General features: G+C 44.7%; 1 protein-coding gene across 5 annotated transcripts in view; it reads right to left on the bottom strand.

Annotated features, from left to right (window-relative positions):
• LOC147896906 (cyclin-L1-1-like) overlaps positions 1 to 19793 on the bottom strand; it is a 43850-nt gene extending 24057 nt beyond the window's left edge. For all 5 annotated transcript variants that reach the window (XR_015541768.1, XR_015541769.1, XR_015541770.1 and 2 more), the window contains exons 1-6: positions 19530 to 19793; positions 19321 to 19402; positions 19104 to 19244; positions 18843 to 19012; positions 18434 to 18701; positions 17945 to 18335 (exon numbers count right to left, since the gene is read on the bottom strand). Coding sequence is in view for 1 of the 5 variants with exons in the window: in XM_087381595.1 (XP_087237721.1) it covers positions 17945 to 18335; positions 18434 to 18701; positions 18843 to 19012; positions 19104 to 19244; positions 19321 to 19402; positions 19530 to 19681 (1204 nt within the window). In the remaining 4 variants the exon portion in view is untranslated. The remainder of the gene's footprint in view (positions 1 to 17944; positions 18336 to 18433; positions 18702 to 18842; positions 19013 to 19103; positions 19245 to 19320; positions 19403 to 19529) is intronic.
• Positions 19794 to 20702: the final 909 nt, after the last annotated feature.

Below are 20702 nucleotides of genomic sequence, written 5' to 3'. Positions count from 1 at the left end.
AGGGTTTTGCAAAGCCTGGAATATAGCAGCAGCTTTACGATCTGAGAGGTACTCCTCTTGAATTCCATGGATCCACCCCTTGTACATCTCAGAAATAAAGTACAGGCCCACATCCTGGAAAGTGAGACTGCCACTATATTCTCTTTGCCACTTTATATTCAATGTCCAAATCAGAGTTTTGCACAATGGATAACCACCTTCTCTGCTTAGGATAGCTGGGTTTGAGATAGTAAGTATCTAAGAGTTTTGCGATCAGTTTTGACCTTAAAATGGCTGCCATAAATGTAGTGATGTCATTCTTAATTGCATGCAGCATCTCTCATCATAATTGTGATACTTTGACTCTTTATCATCCAACTTACATCTTTCATTAGGCTATGACCCCATAGCTTTGCTGAAGAACAGACCCAATGCCATCCACTAGCATCAGCCTCAATAGTGAAGGGCTAGGAAAAATCAGGGCATACCAGGATGGGTGTTGATGACAGGGGGGCATCCTTAAGTTACTGAAAGCTTTTCTCTGCGAGGGCTGTCCAAAAGAAGGCCTCTTTTATAAGCTAGTCAGTAAGAGGTGCAGCAATTTCTGCAAAATGTTCAATGAACCTCCTGGTGAAGGATACTAGTTCAAGGGATCCCACTAGCTGTGTAGTATTAGTGAGTGTGGGCCAATCCTTTACACACTTCACTTTGTTGGGATCTGCCCTTATTCCCTGGCTGCTTACCAAATGGCCCAGACACTCAACTTCATCTACCATGAAGGTACACTCGCTGGACTAAGCATATAATTGGTGTGCCCTCAACACTTCCAAACCCTGCCTTACATGCAGTAAATGCTCTCCCTCGGATTAATATATACCTTTGTAAGACTAGAATATATCCAATCGTACAAATTTATATCATCAAAAAACCAGAAAAGATTTAAAGAGAAAAGCTGTAGGATATTGTTCATAAGGGCTTGGAAAGTTGCAGGAGCATTGGTAAGGCCAAATCAATAGAGACCCCTTTCAGTCCTGGAAGCAGTTTTGGGCTCATCTTCCTCCTTCAATCTTATCTGATGATACCCTGATCTGAGATCAATCTCTGTGAAAAGATTTAACCCCTTCAGCTCATCCAAAAGGTCATCAATCCTGGAAGAGGGAATCGGTTCTTGATAGTGATTTTATTCACATCCCTATAGTTAATACACATTCTATAAAGGCCATCCTTCTTACCAACAGTACGGGGGAAGCAAAAGAAGATGGGCTATGGGAAATGAAATTTCCATCCAATAATTCCTTGACTTGCTTTGCCACTTCCTCCCTCTTTGCCCTTTAGAGCCTATAAGGTGCTTGTTCACAGGTTTGGACACTGGCTCCAGCACATACAGTGGTCAATGTCCCTCTTGGGTGGAAGAGGTTGGGGCAGATCAGCACATACATCTGAGAAGTAACTCTAGCTTGTCAGTATCCGCAAATTCCAGTGCATTACTTCTTGTGATTTGGCTAGATGTAAGCATAGATACCACAAACACTTTTGAGATCCTTAGCTAATCTTCTTGCAGATAGGAGAAGTGAAACTAGCCAATGTAATAGGCTTGCCATCATGAATGAACTTTATTAGCATCTTGTTCAGGTCCAAGGACAACTCCCCCAATAATTTCATCCACTCACAACCCAACACCACATCAATAGGGCCCATGTTGAGAACAAATACATCACCAACAATGTGTACTTCTCAGATAATTGAATCCTGGTGGCTGGGCAACATTACTTGCTGTAGGAGTGCTGACCATTAGCCACCTCCCCTTTAATTCCATGATCCATGATGGTACTCTTCAAGGGGATCTTTGTGGACCTATGGTCAAGATTTCCTCTCAGCTAACTAAATTATGTAGATGCAGCCTCACAGCTTGGATGGACTTGGAGTCAATGAAGTTATGAGTGCTACCACTGCAACTAATATGTGGACAGGCCTGTTTGGATGAATCCCTTCAAACGGAGAGTTTGAGCTCCTTTACAGCCCATAACAGCATCGGTGGATATGCTGAGCAGTTCAGCCTGTGCATCAGAATAGATCTCATCATCCTCTACACAAGGATATGCATCAGAAATTCTGTCATCAAGAGAGTAATCATAATACTCCATTGCTGACCAGCACGTGGACATTTGTCTTGGGAAATACCCTTTTTTTTAGTGCTCACTTGTTGAACAACCAGAGTCAAAGGAATACGAAGTACCCTTTTTGGAACCCTCAGCAACTTCATCAGCCTCATATTTGTTGTCATTTACACACTCGTCGTGAAATTCCATTTCTGTTGCAACTTCATCAGAGGCTGAGTCCTCATCAACCTCTATAATCATGTTGACTTTAGCTCCAAATTTAGCCTTGCATTTGCTCCTAACCATTTCTCTCCACAAATGTAGCATAGGTTCTTTTTCCTTTCCTCCATAAGAGCTTGAGAGAGATGTTTAACTAAATTTCTTTCTTGTCCCCCATATCTTCCTTGCTTGGTGGCTTAGGCAGGGCCTTGGCATCTTCAGCCCTATAGGCTTTAAAGTGTCCCATGGTACTACCATACATGACCTAAGAATAGAGGGGACTGACGAGGATACCACTGGTTTCTAGTCTAGGGGAGTACTAACCTTGCTTAGGAGCTTGTTGCCAAAATGCCCAATACCAATACCCTTTTACTTCCAGTTATACTTAGGCTCATAATGTCCAGCAAGTTGCATAGCCTCCTTCAAAGAGCTGGGTCTCTGAGCAGAAACATCAAAACCTAGGCTAGGGTGAAGGTCATCAATGAATATAAGCATCTTGCCCCTTTCATCATGAGTAAATAGAGATAGTTCTAGAACTGCTTGATGTAATCCTTCATACCACTGACATACATATTGGTCTCTAACAAGGGGTGAAACAAAAGTCCTGAACATCTTTGTTTCGAATCCATCCCATGTATCAATAATTATGCCTTCCCTCTGAAGATGCCTCCACCATGAGTGGGCAAAATCCTCAAGGTGCAAGATAGCAAATTTGATTTTGCTTTGACCGCCTTTTGGGTGTAATAGGAAATAATCATCCATCTTGCTGAGCCACTCCTCCAATTCAGTAGGGCGGTACATTGAACTTCGAGAGATTAATCTTAGCCTTTACACCTTTATCTCTAGGATCATTAGCATTTGAAGAATCCTTAACCATATGTAAGCTGCCAAACCGTTGAAATGATAGGCTTTCTTAGCAGAGGACATGAAACCCACTGGATCGGCTTTAATTGGATCATCATCAGAATCAAGGGTCAGATACAACCTCCATGGGTCTCTTTTCCTATTGATTTGGCTTCCCTTAAGTTGATCAAACCCCCTGTTCATAGTCGAAGAGAGATTCTACAACCTTTGATCCATTCTCTCTTGATTTCAGTAGTCAAGTTCTTCAATACTTGGGGCATTGGTTCCATGCAATTCTGAATCACTTGCTCTGGACAAACTTTAGACTGATCTCGATTGTTGGTTCCTGTAGGAAATGAATCATTGCCTTCAGGCTCCACCCTGCAAAGAGAAGTCTCAACCTGCTCCCACCAATCGGTCCTGATCCCCTCATTATAGTACACCAGTGGCCCTTAATGAATCTCCAATTTCATCCCAATCCTTTCTAGGGTCTAAGTCGCTAAGCACCTGCCTTCTAGAATTTCCTTGTTGGCATTGTAGAAGCAGAGAATCCCTGATCCGAACCAAATTTGAAAATTCTATCCAATTCAATTACATAAGCAAGATTGAATTGATCATAGGCAGAGGACAGAATAGGAGATCCCCTTCCATCTTGGTGTGGCTTAGCCTGAAAAGACTGAGATCAACAGTTGCGCTAAATTGATCCAAAAATCAGGGCAAACCAGATCCAATTGCAATGCGACTTGGCATGCCCCTTGTAAATGATATTCCAATGCAAATTATCCAGTAAGGCTAGAATTTGGAGCATTACTCAAAGGAAGTGTGAGATCAGCAGTTGTGCTAGGCAGAAGGAACAATTGATCCAATTATGTTATGCTCTAGCTGGGATAGCATGACCTCGGATAGATCGGTGGGCATTTTCTCTTAGATGACCAACTTTTGTAATAGTTAATGTGCGTAATTAAATGGTCAAGAGAAGTAACTGCCAAGGTCCTAGGTGAGGGCGTAATGGCATTGACTAGGTAGTTCTAATAGGGCTAGGGCCTAGGTGCATCTAAATGTGCAAATTGCCAAGGGGCAATTGTTTTTGAATGAACTCCGAGAGAGGGGTAGAAAAGGATGCATCTAAGAAGGGGCCTAAAATGAAGACATGTGGCCAGGAACTATCTAGGGAAAATGTGGGTCTCAGGGATAAGGATAAAGGAAAACAACGATGGATGTAACGAAATATGACGTATCAGGTCCCTGAGAGTTGGCTGGGAGGAAAAAATAAAAGCCATCGCCCGTGATCATTACCAGCGTCATAACAAGAGAGTTATCTTGTGAGCAACGACGAGTAGTAAGAGACTTTTACATTTGGTATCAGAGCCTAGAGATCGACGAGAAGGGAAGCAGCGCACTTTGATATTTATTATTTACGTGAGGCGCTGATTAACGTGAGGTTTTGCGACTATTCTTCACCATGATCAAGCTTCCACACACAATTTCCCTTGGATGGAGCCGCAACGAGGTGCCAGAGAGCAAAATAGAAGTTGAAATGAGCATTTGGGCGCGACGCGATTCCCAAAAGAAATGATCGGAAGCAGGGAAAAAGAGTAATAGAGCCACCTCTGAGCGCGGAGGGAATCGTCAATGGATGATTTTGGATTCCGATCAACATCACTTGATGAGGCCACCCACGAAGAGGCTGAGGGGGTGTTGTAGAGGACTGTGAGGAGCTGGCATGAGGCAAGCATTGTTCAGTGTTGCAAGTAAAGATTCTAGTCAAATGGTGTCCAACTCAGTGGGTGAACATGCGGCATTCGAAGAACTTTTCCGTGGCGTTCGAGCTTACTTTGTGGAATCAGGGATGCAAGCTCGTCGCTTGAAGGCTTGACGCAGCGGCTGGGAGCGGGTTGATAATCTGCGCTACGTGAAGGAGTCACGTTGATTTCATCAGGTCTCGGAAGGCAGCGCACGAATTGGAGTCCTTGACGAGCAGCGTGAACGATGGACACAGGAAGAACACGTTGGGACTAAGAGTGCTGTCCAGATTCGCAGTCACGCACAAAAGCTCTTTTCAAAGGGGGCGAGTCCCGGGAGATCTTAGCTGAGAGCGGGATAGCGGAGCGGGAGGTGACGATGAAAGGTTTTCGATCAGAGCACACGTGACGGCAGACTTGAATCCAGGAAGCATTTTTTTTCTGAGTTGCAGTTAATTCGTTCTTACAGCAGGGATTGTCGTTTATCTTTTCTGTGTATAAGAAAAGGGGGAAATCCATTATATTTATTTATTTTTTTAAAAAAAAAACCCCATCTTCCACTGTGAACCTATGGAAGCAGAAGGACAGAATTCAAGAGTGAATCCTAGTGAGTCTAGAGTACAGTCTACACAACAGATGTCACATCAGGCAGCACCTACTTTGATTGGTAGGATTTCGATATTAGAGGATGCTTTGCAGCAGATTATGAACAAGCAACTTCAAGTGAATGCTGGTCAAAATGAGATCAGGGAGATGGTGCAAGCCTTGTCGGCTAGACCGTCTAGGATTGATAAGGGCAAAGCTCTAGCTGAGCCAGAGCCCAGTGTACATTCCTTAGAGCGCGCAAGGGTCAAAGTGCCTAATATCGCTAATTATAGACCGGAGAAGTACGCTGGTCGGATGACCGAGCGCAGCTCTGATGTGATCGAGGTTTGGTTGCACAAGTGGGAAGAAGCCTTCGCCATTTGTGAGATTAAATCCGATCTAAAGAAAATCCGCGAGGCCACACACCTGTTTATTGAGGCAGCGGACAGATGGTGGATAAAGCAACAGAAGGATCAAGTTGCTCCAACCACCTGGGAAGGGTTGAAAGCTGAATTTAAAAACACTTTCTCCCACCTGATGAAGAATCCCGAGCTTGGGATGCTTATAGAAATCTTCGTCAGAGGAGCTTGTCAGTGGCAGAGTACACTGACAAATTCAGGGAATGTGTCATGAAGATAACAGACCCTCTCCCTATGTCGGTTCAGTTAAAGGACTATATCTATGGACTGAACGACAAGATCAAAATGGAAGTTCGGGCTAAATATGTGACTACACTAGATGAATCTATAGCAGTAGCCCTGAACTATGAGGATGCCAGAGGCAGATCTGGTGGATTTGTGCAGGCAGGGACTCAGTATGAGCACCCGAGAAAAGGGGGATTTCAAAGGAAATGGGTTTCAAAGACAAGTGTCTCGCAGCCAAGTGGCCAAACCAAGCTGGTGAAGCCGGTTGAGGGACCAGTAAAGACAAGTACCACCGTTGGGGTGAAAAGGAAAATAACTCCAATGGCAGCCCGGGCTTGGTCAAAGTCCTCGTTGACCCCTGAACAAAAAGAGAAAGCTAGAAAAGAAGGATTGTGCTTCGGCTGCCTTCAGCGACATCAGTGGAAGGATTGTCCACTGAATAAAGATCGTCGCACGGCTAGTATGATAATATCTGAATGCGACGTGGAAATGCAGGAGAGTCCCAATGCGGAACATATGCAGATGCAACTGGCGGGACCTTCTCAGAGGTTAGTACCTTGTTTGTTATGTGTATCTGTTGCTAAGTTAGTGACGAGTGCACCTGATAACATCCTATCTAAGCCCGCAGCAACGGGGTATACGGCCTTCAATGATACGGAGTTAATCAAAATGAAAGGGCAAGTGGCCAGTCATGATGTCATTGTGTTGTTTGACTCAGCGTCAACTCACAATGTGATTAACTCCAAGCTCGTGAAGAGGCTGAAACTAAAGACAAGTCCATCTGACTATGCGTATACAGTCAGGATGGCAGATGGAAGTTCAACTGAAGTATGGGACCAAAGGGTTACCCAGTTGGAGCTTCGGATTCAAGACTATGCTGAGAAGCTTGATTTTGAAATGACCAAGCTTGCTCATGCAGATATAGCCCTGGGAATGGCGTGGCATTCTAGGAAGAATCCAACCATTGATTGGAAAAAGCACGTATATCAATTCAAGATGAATGATGTGCTTTATGTCTTACGAGATGAAAAAGATATACCTCAGGGACCGTTGGTTTCCGTGATGGAAATCAGAAAGGCTCAAGTAGAGTTTTTGTACCTTTGCACAGCATCGGTAGAGTCGGTGGATGAGTCTTCGGCTAGCACTGATGTTACGCAAAGTGGTGAGATGGCCAAGCTGGCTAATCTTATAACAGAGGAGTTCTCTGAATGTTTTAGAAATGAACTACCTTATGGGTTACCTCCAGAGCGGAAAGTTCAGCATAAGATTGAACTGATCCCGGGGGCAGAACCTGTAAATAGACCTCCCTATAGAATGAGTTTTGCTGAAGAGGCGAAGGTGCGTAGACAACTGGAAGAATACCTCAAGTTGGGGCAGATTCAACCAAGTTTCTCACCTTTTGCTTCGCCAGTGATATTAAAGAGGAAAAAAGGATGATACGTTTCGCCTCTGTATAGATTACAGAGCATTGAATAATATCACTGTTAAGCACAGGTATCCGATGGCTCGGATTGATGATTTGCTAGATGCATTACATGGAGCCGTGATTTTCAGCAAGATAGATCTTAAGTGCGGCTATCATTAGAGCCGAGGATGTGCATAAAACCGCTTTTAGAAGCAGGTTTGGTCATTATGAGTTTTTGGTAATGCCCTTCGGACTTACCAATGCTCCAGCGACCTTCGTCATGCTTATGAACGATTTACTACGTCCGTATATCGGAAAGTTCGTAGTACATTTTATTGACGATATCCTGATATTCAGTAAAAGTATTACTGAGCATCGTGAGCACTTAAGAGTAGTGTTCAGTACTTTGAGGAAAGCCAGTCTTTATGTGAATAAAAAGAAAACTATACTGTGTATGGTTAGGCTTGAGTATTTAGGGTTCATAATTACTCCACAGGGGGTAGAAATGGATTCGAAGAAAGTGGCTGCGATACTAACTTGGCCAATCCCTCAGAGTCTGACCGCGTTGCGATCATTCTTGGGATTTGTCCAGTTTTATAGAAGGCATATCAAAGGATATTCCGGAATAGTATCGCCATTGACTGATCTGACCTCAGATAAAGTACCTTTTATTTGGGGACAGAATCAACAGGAAAGTTTTAACACCATAAAACAAGCTGTGGTCTCAGGACCGGTGTTAAAAATAGTTGATCCCCATAAACCGTTGTTCCTAGAAACCGATGCAAGTGGCATTGCGGTAGGAGCAGTTCTCCTTCAAGAGGGAAGGCCAGTAGCCTTTGAAAGCAAGAAGCTTTCTCCCTCTCAAAGGAATTGGCCAACTCATGAATTGGAGTTGTATGCTGTTATCCATGCTTTAAAAACATGGAGGCATTATCTGTATGGTTCAGAGTTTTATGTGGATGTAGATCATGATACTCTGAAACATTTTTGTAAACAACCTGACTTGAGGGGCCGCCAAGCTAGGTGGGCAGAGCTCATGCAGGAGTTTAATCTGACGATTCGGTACCGAAGAGGAAAAGACAATAAGGTAGCTGATGCGTTGTCTCGCATTATGCACAACCTGAGTTTCACGGTATTAGAGAGTGCTCTAATGACCGAGATCAGAGAAACTCAAAAGGTGGACGAGTTTGTCCAGAGCTTATGGCCTAAGGCTCATGTGTTAAAACCCGGGGAAAATGAAAAGGATGACCTGGCATCCAGAAAAGGCCAAACTTATGCAAGATATGCCATAAGGGATGGTATGCTAGTTAGAAATGGCAAGGTTGTAGTACCTGGTCAGAATGATCTCAGGCAGAGGGTCATTCGACAGTGCCATGATAGCCCGTGTGCGGGACATCCAGGAGTCGAGAAGACATATGATCTCGTGAAGCGAGATTTCTTTTGGCCAAAGATGAAAAAGCATATTCATGAATATGTGACACGGTGTTTCTCGTGTCAGGTAAGTAAGGCCAAGCGGGTGAAGCCACCCGGACTTTTACAGCCCTTGGAAATACCACTAAGTAAGTGGGAGAGCATTTCCATGGACTTTATTGTAGGGCTACCTGCAACACAAGGAGGGTATAATTCTATCCTTGTGGTGGTTGATCGTCTAACCAAGATGGCTCACTTCATTCCGACTAGAGAGTCTGTTAGTGCCCCGCAAGTGGCGGATTTGTTTATTTGACATATATTTCGTCCGCATGGATTGCCTAGATCCATAGTGTCAGACAGAGATGTCAGATTTACCGGTCATTTTTTGGACAGCGGTATTTGAGACACTAAGGACTGAGTTGGGAATGAGTAGTGGGGATCATCCTGAGACGGATGGTCAGACGGAGAGAGTCAACCAGACTTTAGAGGATATGCTGAGGGCATATGTGTCATTGAGGCAACATACATGGGACAAGTGGTTGCCATTGTTGGAGTTTGCCTACAATGATAGGAAGCATTCATCTACCGGGTTCAGTCCGTTTGAACTGAACTATGGTTATAGACCAACCAATCCGACTATAGTTGGAGTACCTCAGAAAGTGCCTAGTGCCGCGAACTTTGTAGTTCAGATGCGGGAGATGCTAGCACTTGCGAGAGCTAATATCCGCCAGGCTATGGATAGAGCCAAGGTGTATGCGGATGAAAATCGGTCTATAAGAGTATTTGAAGAAGGAGAAAAAGTTTTTCTCAGAATTCCTTCGCACTCGAAGTCGTTGACTTCAGGAGAGTGTGCTAAGTTATCACCTCGATACTGTGGGCCGTGGTTAATTCTAAAGAGAATAGGCAGTGTAGCCTATAAATTAGAATTGCCACAGGGGTGTAAGGTGCACCCGGTTTTTCATGTTTCATGCTTAAAGAAATTTTTGCATACAGGTGACTCACTAATCGAAGGTGTGGTTTTGTTTCAGGAGATAGAGGATATTGCAAGGCGCAAACCAACAAGAATCCTGGACCGAGGAACTATGCAGATACGAAATCGGAAGATACCCACGGTGTTGGTTGCATGGCATGGTCAGCCTCTATCGGAAGCTACCTGGGAATCCGTATACCAGTTACGGAGAGCGTTCCCAGATTTCATCATCGAGGACGCTGATGCTTGAAGAGGGAAGGAATGTTATGCTCTAGCTGGGATAGCATGACCTCGGATAGATCGGTGGGCATTTTCTCTTAGATGACCAACTTTTGTAATAGTTAATGTGCGTAATTAAATGGTCAAGAGAAGTAACTGCCAAGGTCCTAGGTGAGGGCGTAATGGCATTGACTAGGTAGTTCTAATAGGGCTAGGGCCTAGGTGCATCTAAATGTGCAAATTGCCAAGGGGCAATTGTTTTTGAATGAACTCCGAGAGAGGGGTAGAAAAGGATGCATCTAAGAAGGGGCCTAAAATGAAGACATGTGGCCAGGAACTATCTAGGGAAAATGTGGGTCTCAGGGATAAGGATAAAGGAAAACAACGATGGATGTAACGGAATATGACGTATCAGGTCCCTGAGAGTTGGCTGGGAGGAAAAAATAAAAGCCATCGCCCGTGATCATTACCAGCGTCATAACAAGAGAGTTATCTTGTGAGCAACGACGAGTAGTAAGAGACTTTTACAAATTACCTATGCGAAGCATATCTGATTGCAAAAATACGTCGTACACACCTTATAGATGAGATTGCAATCCAGTATCTCCAACTAAATTGAGTCATGTGTGAGTGCCACGTGTCACCATGGGACTCATCCCATATGCACTTCGTGCAAGTATGTGTGTGTGTAGCCTATAAAAAGTTTGTACTTCACTAGTCTCATTGGATGATGATGATGAATGAATGAAAGCCTTCTATGGTTTCTACATTTGTGTATAATTTGTTCACTCCCTAGTCTATATCTCTCTCTCACTCTCACCATGTTTCTAACAGTTATCCCATAAGCAATGTTGTATAACAGCCTGCATTAATTTCTATAAAAGGTATGGTACTCAGCTTATGATTTATACACTGTTATAATGCCAAAAAGGAATTCTACAGCCATGGCTTCTAGCTCCAAGCTGAATTCTAAGAGTTGTGCAGTCCTTTATAAGCATCTGTTGTAAGTCCAGCCCCTGACTTACCTTCTGTCATGCTCTCTCCAAATCTATGAAGGTACTTTTCTTGTTTTTTTTACATTATACTTCGTGCACACTTCAACAATTCATTTCCTATTCCTAAGTGAATGGATCTAGCCTAATTTCTGTTCAAAGCTATTCATGTCTGTTCTAAACAATGTTTAGGCTAGCCTTGGGCTATCCAATTAGGCTAAACTTGTTGGGAATAGCTTTAGTTAGAAGCAGTCATGTAGCATTGGTATCAGAGCACTAAATCATGGGAAATTGTGGGAACTTTTCATCCTTTTTACTTGAAAATCGAAGCATGTGTTTCTGACCCTATGGCACACCTCTGAGCCAAATTCTGCCATGGGAAGTTTCTCTAATCAGTGAATGCTACATGTCAGCCAGCTGACAGGCCCAATTTTCGAAGTTGTAGAATTGAGTATTCTCACATCAATCTGATTGCCTTGCCACCCTGATTAAAAGCCCTAAGGTTTCTTCGTGAAAATTTTGGTTTGTTGGCCCTAAAAGGTGCTGCAGGCAGAAGTGATGATTTGCTGTGTTCTATGGGAGTATTTCTCCAAATTGACATCTAGCTGGATATTCTGCATCAGAATGTCTTCCTGATGCAAAGCCCTATGAAATCGTTTCATAATTTCTAGTCTGGAGCGAAAAATCAGGGCTGATTTCTGACACAGGCAATTCCCTTGAACTGCTGCGATGTGCTAGAGTAACGCTCCAATTCCAGACTCACATGAACTAGTACTAGATCTCCTAGTACAACACGTCGTCACACATCACATCTCACTCTCTCTTTGGCTATGATATCTCCATCCCCTTCAGAGCAAAGAGTGTGAGACCCAAAACGCAAAGAATAGACGGATTCCCCCTCCACCGCAATACTACAAAGAGCAAGTCCAACTATCCAACACCTCCTGTGTGATAGTGACTTCTCAGTCAGCTTGCGACCGGCAAGGGCAAACCATCACTCACCAACCCCCCTTACTCTGAATTGGGTGGTCAATACCATCACACCAAAGTTTTAAAAAAAATACAATCACTTTGGGGGGACAACCCAGGGCAGAGTACCTCTTATTATTGACTCAACTACATTCAGCTTAGAGGGACAACTCAAGGTTGAGAACATTTATTGACTCAACACAAAAACACATAGCATATAGGGCCTAGAAATTCCAATCCATATCATATGGGTCCTCAAGACAGAGGCCGTGAACCTCAACTGTGGCTACATGTATCTCCTCAAGGGGCTCTTCAAGTTCGGCATGTTATTAAGCAAGGAGATTGGCATGGTGCTTCTCTTGTTCTTGTTCCTTCTTTTTGAAGCAATGAGCCTCAATATGTCCTTTCCTCTTGCAAAACTTGCAAAGAATATTCTAATATTCTTGTTGGTCTTCCATTTGCTTGTGGAAGCAAATGCTTGATCACCAGGAGAGGCAAGAGTGGCTTCCTTATTACGACGGTCCTTCTCAATGAGTAGTGCCACCATATCATCAAACGTGGTAGTGGCAAGGCGTAGTACTTCAAGAGTTTGCTGCCATATTATCTTCATCATCAGGCGCACTTTTCAAACTTGAAAGTTGTTGAACAACTTGAAAGTTGTTGAGCAACTTGAAAGTTGTTGAACAAGAGATTGAAACCTCGCTAGATGATCACTCAACTCATCACTCTCTTCCATTTTCAAATCATAGAGCTTAAGCTTCAAAACGACTTTGGAGTTGGTAATTTTATTACCAAATAATGTCTCAAGGCGATCCCAAATCTCCTTAGCTGTTGACTTGAAGTCCACATGATGGATGAGAGAGTTGGCCAAGCAAAGACCAATGAGGGCAATGGCTTTTGCATTCTGCTGCTTCCAAAGCTTGCGTTGTTGCTGATCAAATAACTCAACTTTGTCATCCTCAACATCCCAAACTCCTTCATGTATAAGGAGCAGCTGCCTCTTGGTTTGCCATGTGGGAAAGCCTAACCCCTTGAACTTCTCCACGAGCAAGGAACTAGCGGACAAGGAAGTCATGGTAAAAAATGGCTTCGTGTAGACGGGCTACATGCTGAAATGAATACCAGCAAAGGAATGGGCTGGTCTTGGGCTTCGAACCACACCAGCCAACTCCTCGTATGCAAAAGGGCAGATATAGATGTCTAGTGGTGTTCCAAATGCCCCGAAATGGAGAACTGAGAGAAAAAGCAGCAAGTTGATGCCCCGAAATGCAGAAATAAACCAAGAGAGGAGCACTTGTGGGCGTGGACTGCAACGGGTCCAAAATCTTCAAAAATGGCTCACCAAGGCACTCTGAAGTGCAAAAGCAGATCTCTGAAGTGAAAGGCGGCTCCCTAGAACAGCTCTGAATGCTGTGCCGGTCTCTGATGAAGAAATAGCTGATGTAGATGTGCTGAAGGCCAGGAAACACCTCTATCGAAGGCGGTTATGCAGCAGCAGCCTCAGAACAGCTAGGAAATGCAACAGCAACCTCAGAACCCCTAGAATCCGCAACGAAGAGCTCCAAAACGGCCTACGTGGAAGCGCTCCTTGCAAAAACTGCCGACAAGCAGGTAATAGGGCCGCCTAAAGCTCCACAGGGACTTGAATGAAGGCGCCTAGCTGTGAAGAAAGAGGTGGCAATGGAGGCAGCAAAATATAGAGGAGGCGATGGAAGGTTGTGCAGAAACTCTAGCCAAATAGGAGCAGCTGAAAGGAGGAGGCAAAAATGAGGCGGCTGAGAAGAGGAGACTGCATAGGCAGATTAGGGTTAGGGCTGGAAATGATGATGATGTGGCAGGGCTGACCTGCTCTGATACCATGTTAGAAACATGGTGAGAGTGAGAGAGAGAGAGGTAGGCTAGGGAGTGAAGAAATGATACAAAAATGTAGAAACCGTAGAAGGCTTTCATTCATTCTCTTTGGCTATGATATCTCCAACAATAACTCCCTTAGGCTACCATGTAGCAGCATACTAGCAGGCCCTAAGTGCAAAGTACAAAGCCACTGTAAGACTGCTAACGAACTTCCTTTTCTACACATCCATGGGTGGAAGCTCAAAATAATCTTTGCCCCTTAAGATCGACATGTATTTGAAACAAGGAAACAATAAATGTTAGGACTCCGGAGTCAGGACTCATGAGCACAAGACTTGCAGCTCGGAAAATAGCATCTTATCAACAAAGAGACAAGTCAAAGTCATATCGCAATTCTCTGCAAGCTGCAGCAACAGGTGGGTGTACCTCGGAAAGTTTTCTAAAGAGTCGATTGATGACTCTACATTTTAAAATTAAAAAAGACTGCACGTGAACAACAGGATGCAGCTTAAGAAAATGACCAAGGAAAGCAGCCCATTGTCACAAGCACCAGTGCCAAGCACACAAGGCAACTGGCTCCACACTCGCCTTCTTGCAGCACCCCACTGCAGCATATTTGCAAGGTAGGAAGAGTGTAGGAAGAGGACTGGGGAGGCGCCTTTAATAGGCAGCCTCAACCCCCTTCAAGTCGGCCCATAGGGCTGCATCGGCAGGCCCTACCAGCCAGCCAACCAGTCGAGTCACTTATCAACCAAGTTGGCTGAGAAAATCAACTGATTTCAGCCCCTATATAAGGGGCCCCTTGGCCCCTCTTTTGGCATTCAGTCTCCAGCCTCAGTCTCCAGCCTCCAAGTAACTCTCCAGCCCCTTGTGCAGCCCTCAGCCAGATCCAGTCCACGCCGTACAGCAGCAAAGATCAGCCGTACCAAGGAGAGGGTGACCAGCCACACTTTCAGCCCTGGGCTAGCCAGCATATGGTTGAGGTTTTGTGTTGTGTTTCAGCAGAGTAGCTCCATCTCCCACAGTCGCAGTTAGGGGAGTTTTCTCAGCTCAGTTTTGCATGCCGATGTGGCACTCCTGTACAGCAGTAGTGGGGGCATTTAAGCCAATATTATAAATAGAGCAGTGTACTTTAGTTAGGAAGATATCTTGTGTCTCTCATGCTTGAGTTCCTTTCACATCTCGTCTATTTCCACACAGCAACTCCCCGATGTCAGAGCATCATGGTTCCTTATGATCTGGAGTAGGCTGGAGGGAGTCCTAGCAGCAAAGCTCAGTATGGGGACTTAGTCAGCAGAGGAGGGAGCACGTTTGGGATATTATGTATTTTTATATCTAGTGGTGGCACTATACTCCATTGGCCTCTCCCTCCCACCCTTTTATTGAGTATTGCGCTGGAAGGAGGATGCAACAACATTGGACCATTTCCAGCTTCTGCTGCAGCAGGAATGCCTTGAGGCAGCGTGCATCGGGCGAGACGTCAGGCCGACTTGGCAGCATTGGGAGGGAGGGGAGTTCAGCACAGGCGAGACCGAGAGCAAATGCATTAGCAGTTTCTCAGGGCCTGCTCACAGTTCCATCATCAGCAGCTCCCAATGTGAGTCCATCATCTGCTCAAGGGTCTTCCACCCTAGAGCACACTGTAGTGGACTATCCTCCCACAGTTTCTCTCCCAATCAGCAGTTCCCAGTGTGCGTCAATCATCTACTCAGCATAGAACACTGTGTAGTGGACTATCCTCCCACAGTACCCACAGACAGTTCATAGCAGTTCAGACATTGGCTTCTCTTGGGTCTACCAGTCCAGGGGACCATTCAATTTCCACAGCAGCTATGTGCAGTTCCTCAGGGTCTACCACCCATGAGGTTATTGCAGCCATTTCCAGAGCCAGTTCTCAGGGGTCTTCCATCCCTGGAGCTCAATCAGCACACGCAGATGATGAGCCTCTTGGGTCTACAACCCATGGGGATCGTCAACTTATTCTTGAGGTTCCCACCGCAGGGAATCATTCAGTCAGTACAATTAGTTTGGATGGGTTTTTCACTCGTCCAGCAGCTTTATCATCTCCAATTAGTTCCTATGGGTCTTCCACCCAGGGCGCTCAGTCAACTGGATCAGCTTTATCAGAGGAGCATACAGTTTTCACAATCATTTGTGATGGGTCTTCCATCCTTGGAGACATCTCAGAACCGTCAACCATTGTAGTAGATGAGCCTCTTGGGTCCACCACCCGAGGGGTTGTCTAGTTCCCACAGTAAGCTCTCCTGGGGCTTCCACCGAAGGTAGATCCAGCAGACAGGTGTGATGGTTCTTCCATCCATCAGGCCTTTTCAACTCAAGTCCTATAACCTTAGAGTTCCATTGGCCACATCAGCTTTAGTCAGGCTGACTAACATTTCTCAAGACTAGCAGAGTCAGTTTCCAGTCCCATTGGCCTGGTGTCTCAGAAGTCTACTGCCAAACTAGTTTCAGGCCTAGCAAGGGGGAGTACCCTCACAGTTGTAGTAGTAGGTGTAGCTATCAGCAGTATGGAGGTTGGCGATTCCTCGGCAGTCAGTGAGGACAGTCATGTAGCTCCCTCCACAATTACCCTTCTCAACTCTTTAGGGAGGCAGCAGGTGCAATACCAGTCAATAGAGAGGTTAACGATGCCTTCCCATTACTGTGTCCTTCACGCAAGGAGGTTAGTCATACAGTTCCCTCTTCATCAGATCCCAAGACACCAACAGTAGCAGTGACCAGTGTCCTCACCGTCAGTTCCCTAGGTGTGGGCAGCACTTGCGTCAATTCATCAAAGGTGTGCTCATCGTCAGGTCCCCCTCTCCTTCCTTCGAGAGGAGCATCTATTCCTTCCATCTCTCAGTTCTTTCAAGATGCAACTATTTCATTCAAGGTGTTTTCAGCAGTTTCATACATCTCACAATCCTTTCAGGCAGCATCCCAGTCAGTAGATTCAATAGAGGGCTGCTCAGCAGCTCCTCCATTCCTTCATGGCAGCATCCTCTTCAGTCCATTTATTAGAGGAATGCTTATCAGTCCCTTTGGGACACAGCCATAGTTTCAGCAAGTCCTCGGTAGCTACCATAGTTTCACTCTATTCCTTGGTAGCAACATTTAAGCACATGCATCCCTGCATTAGGGTGCATTGTGACACAGTCAGACCCAACACATTTTGTCGTATGCCGTGACCCCTTTGTGAGCCCCAGTCTAGGGAAATCAGGCATGAGCTACATGGGTCCATTCTTTTTTCCCTACGTCGCAGGCCATGGTGGAACAGTTCGGGTCGCCAGGTCAAAGCGTTGAAAGGTATCCACCTAGTAACAAATGCAGAAGAGGGGAATGTCACATGCACCAATGCCAGGCACGAGTGGCAGTGACAACTGGCTGCACACTCACCATCTCAGAGCACCCCAATGCAGCATATTTGCAAGGTTTTAAGGCAGCACCAAGGGTAGGAGTTGGGGGAGGCGCCTTTTATAGGCCCAGTTTGAATTTGATATTTTCACCATATAACTTTACACACACACACACACACACATGCATGCATGCACATATAAAATAACATTCGAGATGCAATAAATGAATTATGTCTCCTTTGACTGTTTGTTAAATTTGCCAGATCTTGGCATCACAAATGCTCGAAGGTATAGTGCAGTCATTAAAATATTATTGCAACCTTTTCTTTCTTCAAACGTGCTTTCCTTGCCTATTCACATTTCTTTTACTGAATTTTGATTCTCAATCGTGTGCTTTTCAAAAGCACGGATCTGAGCGTTGAGCTATGACATTGAAACTCTCTCTCTCTCTCTCTCTCTCTCTCTCTCTCTCTCTCTCTCTCTCTCATGCAGTATTAAGGCATGCTGATCATCCCCCCCCCTCCCCAAAAAAAACAAGTTTGCACTTGTTTGCTGAAAGCAACGTTCATATCAGACTTAATATATCACTCAGAACCACTTATCTGCCACAAAGTAAGATGAATAAGCCTTAACAATATCAAAAACAAAACTAGCCAACCTTGATCTTTACTCCTTTCCTTGCTGTGATAGTGTCTGTCCTTGACACGTTCCCGAGCTTTTTCTGTATCCTTCTCCCTAGCTGTGTCATGCTCTCCATCCCAAACCCTCTTGCTATCCCTATCCTTCTTTCGGTACCTTGACCTGTCTTTGTCTTTCTCTTTAACCATGTCAGTGATTCCACCTTCCCTGCTTCGGTCAACAATCTCCTCCCCGTGCTCCCTGGAGGTCCTGACTCTCTCCTCTGTGAGCTGTCCATTTGCAGTGGAGGCCCTGACCTCTTCCTCAGGTTCACGACTTTTGGATTTGTCTTTCAACGCACCATCAGCAATTAAATTGGGCATCTGACGCTGTGTTTTTCCCTTAGCAGAACTAGAATTTACCAAGTAATCCTGTGTAGAAGTAACACCATATGGTAAAGATCTGCTATGAACAATAAAATTGTGGAGATCTGAGTCGATTAAAAACTAACATGAGTACTGCAACTTGCCTGGACATTTCGAGGAGGATCCCAAGCTGTACTTGTCAACACAAATGATTTTGAAATTTTCCCAACTTCAATGTATTTTGCCTTGGCCTGCCTGTGAAGGTTTGCAAGAACTCTACAAACTTCATCAATTTCATCCTTTTCTGCGTTAAAGACCTTCCACCAAGGAGGATTCTCAGGCAAGCTGACCTTGAACCTCCGTGCAGCCGCATAAACAACACCACACGCAACCACTTCACTCTTGAAACGCACTGAAAGTGTAGTACGCAAGCTGACAGAAGACAGCGGTATTGCACATAAGGAAAAACCACAAAGATTGAGGTTCATAACCTCAGAAATCCGAAACCATCTTTACCAATTAAGCCTTAAGTTCGTACAACCAACCTTAAAACCCTTCATTGCTACAGGATACCTGTCATTAGCCAAATTCCAGGCCTCTTGCATCAATTCTGGTGGTGCTTGGAGCTGCGATAAATAATTCAGAATAAACTTGTGCGGATGTTCCACGTGGCAGATAAATCCCATCTCCTTCAACAAGTGACGCTCTGTTCTTATTAAGTCGAGCTTCAGCTCTTCATACTTCTGAGAAAATAAGAACGATGAAATAAGAAACGACGAGGCAAATGCTGTTCACACAAGGGCAATTGACGGCATCAGAAGGTGCAGCACTCGCCTTCGAAAATGGGTCCAGCAGTGCAAGAGGCTTGTTCTCCCGACGGCACTCTATCCTGTGGAATACATGCAAAAAATGCCCGATTCTCCTCGGACTTTCTTCTAGTTTCGCGGCGAGCCAGACGCAACTTGCGGCTACCCTCTGCAGATTGGAAATAAGCGAGGCAATCCGAGAGCAACACGACAAAACGAAAGAATACTAGAGCTGGAGTGCAAACCTTGGCATTGAATTTAGCGAAGGACTTCTTACAAAAGAAGCGGTGGAAGAGCACTTGCCCTGTCGCCATGACTGCCTGAGGTCTGCATCGCGAAAAGAAAAGCCAAAGGCAAATGTGCAGATCCTCAAAATCAAATACATCGATCAATGCAAAAGGCGCTAGTGCAAAGAAGAATCTAGCAGAGAGCGAGCGAGCGGAGGGAGGCATACAGTTTGAGGAGGATGCCGCTCTCCTGGATGAGCTCGCAACCGAAAAGGCGAAGGAGAGATTCGGTTTGGTCGTCGATGCCATCACGACGGGAGGGAGAATTGGAGAGCTGCTCCTGCGAGAGGTAGAAGGAGTCGAGGGCAGTGTAGATCATTAGCAAAGGCTGCAGAGATGGCGATGGAGGAGCTCAAAGCCTGCAGCGATGGCGATGGCGATGGCGATGGAGGAGCTCAAAGCAACAGAAACAGAAAAATGGAGACGATGAAGACGGAAAAAGATGAAAGGCTTTTATAGAATGCAAAATTCCAGCCTTTGGAGTTGATTGCCCGTGTCAACGCTCATCGTTGACCCTTCTTCCTCATGCTTTTAGAGGATTTTTACCATTTTGAACATTAGAGGATTTTCTTTCATGTGAATGGAAATTTTTGAAAATTAGTGGATTTTTAACATTTTGCATTTTTGTTCTACTTGTGCGGAAAACTTGTTACCCAAACTGTCTTCTCTCGAAAACTGTTATCCAGCCCGCTTGGAGAGCTCCTGACAGCACCGATGTTGTCATAAGATCTACAAGAGATCCTGGTGACAATCAATTAGCAGGTGATAAGCTAAATCCTCGCATTCATAAGTGGGCATACTCGTAAACCCTGGAACATGTTGTACGCTCTCAACTCAAATGACAAAGAGTGCACCTTCATTCACTTGAAGCTTTTTCAACAATCTTTTTTTATCACCTTAGAGAACATTTTTTTGGGTAGATCACCTTACAAAACAAGGTGAGTTGGTTTGGAGTAAGAGAACATAGTACACAACAACATGGCAAAGAGAAGTAGAAATATCACTAGCTAAATAGGCAAGAACTTACACAGCACGATAATGATCACATTGGTCTCTCAAAGTGATTGAGGTGAATGGTGGTCCTTGCTATATGTTCACTTTTTCACTCACTTGGACAATCAAAAGTATAGGCTAAATTGTTGTGAAAGTACCATGCCATACGTTTTCACTTACTCAGACAATCAAAAGTGTAGGCTCAATTCACATGTCTCCAAAGCACAATAACATACCCAACGGAGAAAGAGAGAAGAAGAGAGGAAATAGAGAGCAAGAGGAAAACCAAGCCCCACACAGGCTTAGGAAATAGAAAGGAAAACAACAACATCTCATGTGGGAATAAG

The sequence above is a fragment of the Dipteris shenzhenensis genome, chromosome 11 (assembly GCF_047967505.1).
Source record: "Dipteris shenzhenensis isolate YYH24624 ecotype China chromosome 11, Dip_SZ_1.0, whole genome shotgun sequence".
Lineage (NCBI taxonomy): Eukaryota > Viridiplantae > Streptophyta > Polypodiopsida > Gleicheniales > Dipteridaceae > Dipteris > Dipteris shenzhenensis.
This window is presented reverse-complemented; position numbering and strand designations above follow the sequence as displayed.